General features: G+C 46.5%; 1 protein-coding gene across 1 annotated transcript; it reads right to left on the bottom strand.

Annotated features, from left to right (window-relative positions):
* Positions 1-2321: 2321 nt before the first annotated feature.
* DLX6 (distal-less homeobox 6) lies at positions 2322-4532 on the bottom strand (the record flags this gene model as incomplete). Its single annotated transcript, XM_009081599.1, has 2 exons — positions 2322-2584; positions 4339-4532. Coding segments are annotated over 2 exons (446 nt in total), but the record flags the coding sequence as incomplete, so codon positions are not given.
* Positions 4533-5001: the final 469 nt, after the last annotated feature.

Below are 5001 nucleotides of genomic sequence, written 5' to 3'. Positions count from 1 at the left end.
CGGGGCACCCGCCGCCCTTCTGCGGGACGAGGGCGAGCCCGCACAGGGGCCGGCGCTGGGGGTGTGAGCGGGGTCTTCTGAAAGATGCACACAATGCCGTTGGTTTAAATGTATGGTAGCTTTCTCTCCAGTGTCATTTGAATAATTCAGTGAGCCCCACTACCAGCTGTACTTCTGAAGCCTCTTCCATTCTTTTCAGCATTATAATTTTGGTTAATTTTCAATTTTAGGCCCTACGTCTCTGCAATTTGTGTATGAATAACAGAATAATTTTCCTCTTTTGTTTCGCCTTTCCTGTTCCTGAATCTAAATAAAGATGGCTTTTTAGTATTAAAAGTGGAAGAAAATTACAGGTAATTATCTTTGACGGTAAAAACGCTGTAATCAGCGGGCTACATGAAAAATTACTCTAATTATGGCTGCATTTAAGAGAATGGAAAAAAACCTTCTTGTGGATAAAAACCTTAAATTGTCCCCAATGTCTGCTTCAAATTGGATGGCACTGCAGCTGGAGGCTTTGTTCAGAATTGATCCTGGGGAGCTCTGAACCCAAAGTTTCACAGTGGGAAGGGGAAAAAAAGAAAAGAAAACATTTTTCCTAATGTAACAATACGAATGGTAGAAAATGACAAGACTGATCGGTTTTAAACCACTCTGAAGACTGACTGAGCGTGGAAGTTGCTCAAAAAAAAAAACAAAAAAACACCCCCCAAAAAACTGGTATATTGGTAAGTAGTCTTTGCTTTGTGTCTAATTATAGTGACTGTCCTTTTGCACGACTGTATGTAGCTGTCATTATATGGAGCACTCTGAGGATCTCTATTGACTTCTGATAAATGGCTCAGTGGTTTCAAGGTTCATAATTTGAAGGATGCCCAGGTCTCTAGCCATTAATTCTCGCAGTATGGGGCACCCAGCTTGGATGAGGAAAGGGCTTTTCATTGTCAGTAGTTGATGTGCTTTCCACAAGCTGGTGCGGCTGGAGCTGGCTGGACAGCGTGTTGTGTGCCTGGGCACCTCTCAGGGCTTTGCAAAACATTCCTCAGCTTGCATTGTCTGCTCTTTAAAAACAAAGGAGGGCGCCTCCTTTCTTAATAATTTGGAGTCTCCAGCCTTTGGGAAGAAAGACAGGGCTCTGAGCTTTGCCTCGGCGAGAAAGCTCAGCTCAGCTGAGCAGCGGAGCAGTGAAATCGCAGCAGAAATGGCCGGGTGATTAGGAACTTCTTCTGGGCTTATCTTTGCGGACTCGGTATCTCCTGTCTTTAAGTCGTAGCCTTAAAACCAACCAGCTACCCCCTCCCCCCAACCACCTCATCCTTTCTTTCTTTGCTCGCAGATATATGCTTTGGTAGAGGTGTCTGTGCGCACAGGCAAGCGGGGACTGGGTCCCCCTGCTCGGACTGAACTAGGGGGGCAGGTCGGGGAGGTGGGGATCCGCTAAGGCGGAGAGAAATAGGAGCCAGGCGGGCGTTTTGTGGCTTTTACTCTATATATGAAAGAAGACAAAAACATACAAATTATATGTACAACTAAAATTCAACAATATATACATAAAGGTTGCTCGGGAAAAGGTCCCTCTCGCTCAGTAGGTGAGGCTGCCGCCGGGCAGCGCTGAACCTTCCGTCCCCAGCCCGCGGCGGCGGGTCTGGCCGCGGATCCCTTGCTCTGTCTTTCCTGCTCGTCTCCGGGAGTCTGTCCGGCTGTGTGCGGGTGCGGGTCTGTGCGGATGAGGAGGCTCTTCGCGGGAGAAACTGTGGTTTCTTCTGAGCCGCAGCCCATTGCATTTTGAGAAAGCATGCAGGTTTTGCTTCGTGGTAATGTTCTAATCTTACAGTATATTTTCAGTTTTCAACCAGTTCTCATTTTTTCCCATCTTAATTTTTTTTTAAAACCCTTCTTCTGTCTTTTAATCCTTTCCCCAGTCCGGATTTGGTGAATAAAAATGAAGGAGTCTCTCTTTCATCATGTAATGTCTTTAGCTCATTAAACAAGTAAAAACGGCTGCCATGGTAGATTCGGGTTCTTGAGGGCAAAGTCTGTAAAAAGTTTGTTTTGACGTATACTCCACAGAGAAAGAGGCTGGTGCCTTGGAGTCCAAAGGAAAATATCCTAAAGAGAAGTGTCTTCTGTGCGCCAGAATGAAAATTGTGTCTTTCTGTTCAAGATCAGTCGCTGAGGTTACTTAAAAAAAAATTATATAAAGCCACTCTGTCTCTTTGCCGCATCTACAAGTTCACACAGAGCCTGTTAGCTGGCACGGCTTGGCAAAGCAGGGGAACTTCTTGCCATGTCGAGACGAGGCGTTCTTGGGAGATTATTTCTCTTGGACAATTCACATCATTTGTGGTCTCTGCATTGTGTCTTGATGTGGAGAAGAATACCAGTGAGAATAGCCAGGCATGTAGCTGTTGGGAGGCATATTGACTCCCTTGGCAGAGGCTGAAACGTCCCAGACTGGAGGCAGAGCTGGAGAGCGAGGGGAGAGGGCAGCGGAGCCGGGCAGAGGGTCGCTCTCGTGGGGATTACTTCCCTGCTTCAGCAGCTTCTTGAATTTGGAGCGCTTGTTCTGAAACCAGATCTTCACCTGTAAACCAAAACGCAGCAGATATTAGGCTGCCGTCAGCGCTCAGGGCACAGCAGGGGAGACCCCGGGGGCCGTGGGTCTGCTCTAGAGAAGGTATTGAGAGCACACGAAGTCATGTGTGGAGTTGAGTATGGGGAGAGTGGAAGGAAGGGTAGCTACGGTTGCTCTCGGACTCTGGATGCAGCTGGAGAGAACAGGAGAGGCACAGTAGAGCTGGAAAGCGAGATGGATGCAGGTTTTAACCTGGAACGTCGCTTGCCCTGGGCAGGCCAGAGCTGAAACAGACTACATGCTCTGAGGTCTCTTGCTCTAACGCCTCATTCAGAATTTTGGAGGTCATTTGATCATTCGGACAAACTGTTGTCAAACACGGGCAATCATATGATTTTGTGCCAGGAGACAGGAGCCAATAGACAAAGGGCATCTTACAAAGAAATTGCGCATCCGAAATCTGCACGATCAGATCAAGAGCTCCATGCTGATGTGATGGGGGAGTAGGCACAATGGAACCAGGATTGTGGCTTTATTTTAAAAGATGCTTTTAAAGAAAGAATAATTGTATTTTCTTGTCCAGTAATTAGGTATCAAGATGACTTTGGGTCTCATCCTGCTTCTAACCCAGCAGAACTCCCGAAGAGGGAGTGTGCACTCGATGTGGTGTGCAAGGATCAGGCACACTGGCAGATCAGAATTATTATAGGAATTATACATATGTAAGACATAAATACACAACATATTTTTTTAAAATCAACCAAACAAAGAAAACAAATCCCCCACGTGTTTTTGACCTCTCAAACTTTGCAGACATAATGTTAGAGGATAAGCAGTGGTGCTCCTCTAGCTGAATGCTCAGGATCGGGCTCCTTAAAAAAAAAATCTATGCGAGAGAGAAAGCGAGACAGCAGTGAGACAGAGCCTGCATGCAAAGGGTACTAAAATCCCATTTGCAAAATCATCAGGTCTGTTCCTATCATTAATGCTTGCTGAGTATTTAAAAACCGCTGGCTGGAAGCGACTGTTACCAATGACAATGATAAAATCCTGAAGTTATTTGTTAAGCTCATAAATTCACATGATTACATTTTACCCGAATTGATCCTATCTATCCATGCACTTCTCCGCAAACCCCAGCCTGGGAAGCCTGTAATGCCTCATATGTCTTTCAAGCTTAAATTAGCAGAATGGCACAGCTACTCCAACCACACTTAACTATGGCTTAACCTGCCATAATTTTGTACACGGCTGTCTTTGATCTTCAGATCTATTATCACCTTCCGTACATTTTGCCCAAGGCTAACCACTGCATTTGCGTTAGTCATCCAGGGTGAATTAACTATTGATTTTACAGGTATTTCCTAACGCGTTCCTGCTTCCCCTCTACCTATAGGTTGCTACGAGGCAGCTTTGCTTTTAGCTCTACCTCAGGCCCAGAGATTCCTTGCCTTTGTTTGTTCTCCTTTTCACAGCTGGGCAATTGCATCTCGGTGCTGGAATTATCCGAAAATATAGGCAATTAGAAATGTTATGTGTGGCATCAAAAGGGAGCGCTTGCTCGCCAGACGGCTGAGGGAAGGGCGCTTTCAGTTCCTTCTCTGTAGCGCGTTGGGTAAATCCTAGCACATAGAGATGGGGACCGTGTGCGTAACCTTTTCTACCGTCCCCGACATAGGCCAAAATGTTTAGGGAGCATCATAATTTGCTTGGCCTTGATTGCTCGAGCAGGATTTCAGTGATTTGGGATTCCCAGTAATTACCTGTGTCTGGGTAAGTCCTAATGAAGCTGCCAGTTCAGCTCTCTCTGGAAGTGCCAGGTACTGAGTCTGCTGAAAGCGATGATTTAAAGCCTGGAGTTGTAGACTAGAGTAAATGGTTCGAGGCTTCCGAATCTTTTTCCCTTTTCCATTAAATCTGATTTCACCGTTTTCAATCACTGTGGTTTTTTGCTGATCTGCAAGCAAAACAACACAGCTGAAATATCACCCTTCTTAGCTAGTAAACGCGGGTATTTTGGCTGCCACGGCTCCTAAAAATGCCGAAGCCTGCCCCGACGCCTGTTCAACCCCATCGCGTACACACAGGCTCCGTCTCCTTAAAGGCACGCGCGACACAGGCTGCTGCCTGGGAGCTACCGGGAGCAAAAATAGCTGTCCTGGCATAGTGGACACACCGCCTTGCCCCCGGGGAAAATAATATTTGTAAAAATCTAAAGCATAATGCTGACTTTGCCAAGGGATGCCTTGTTCCAGGGCTATCCAGGTTTTACTCGGCTAATTGACTTCGCGCCGCCAGTTTGGTGGTCAGTGAATCACCAGTCCGAGACTTTTAACAATGCTTCCGCCCCACACCTCCGCCCCCCCCTCCATGCCCCTCCGGATGGATAGGTACAGCTCCCTGCAAAAAAAAAAATTAAAAAAAAT

This window comes from Acanthisitta chloris, unplaced genomic scaffold (genome assembly GCF_000695815.1).
Source record: "Acanthisitta chloris isolate BGI_N310 unplaced genomic scaffold, ASM69581v1 Scaffold15019, whole genome shotgun sequence".
NCBI lineage: Eukaryota > Metazoa > Chordata > Aves > Passeriformes > Acanthisittidae > Acanthisitta > Acanthisitta chloris.
The sequence above is the reverse complement of the archived record's forward strand: the minus strand, read 5'-3'. Positions and strand labels throughout refer to the sequence as shown.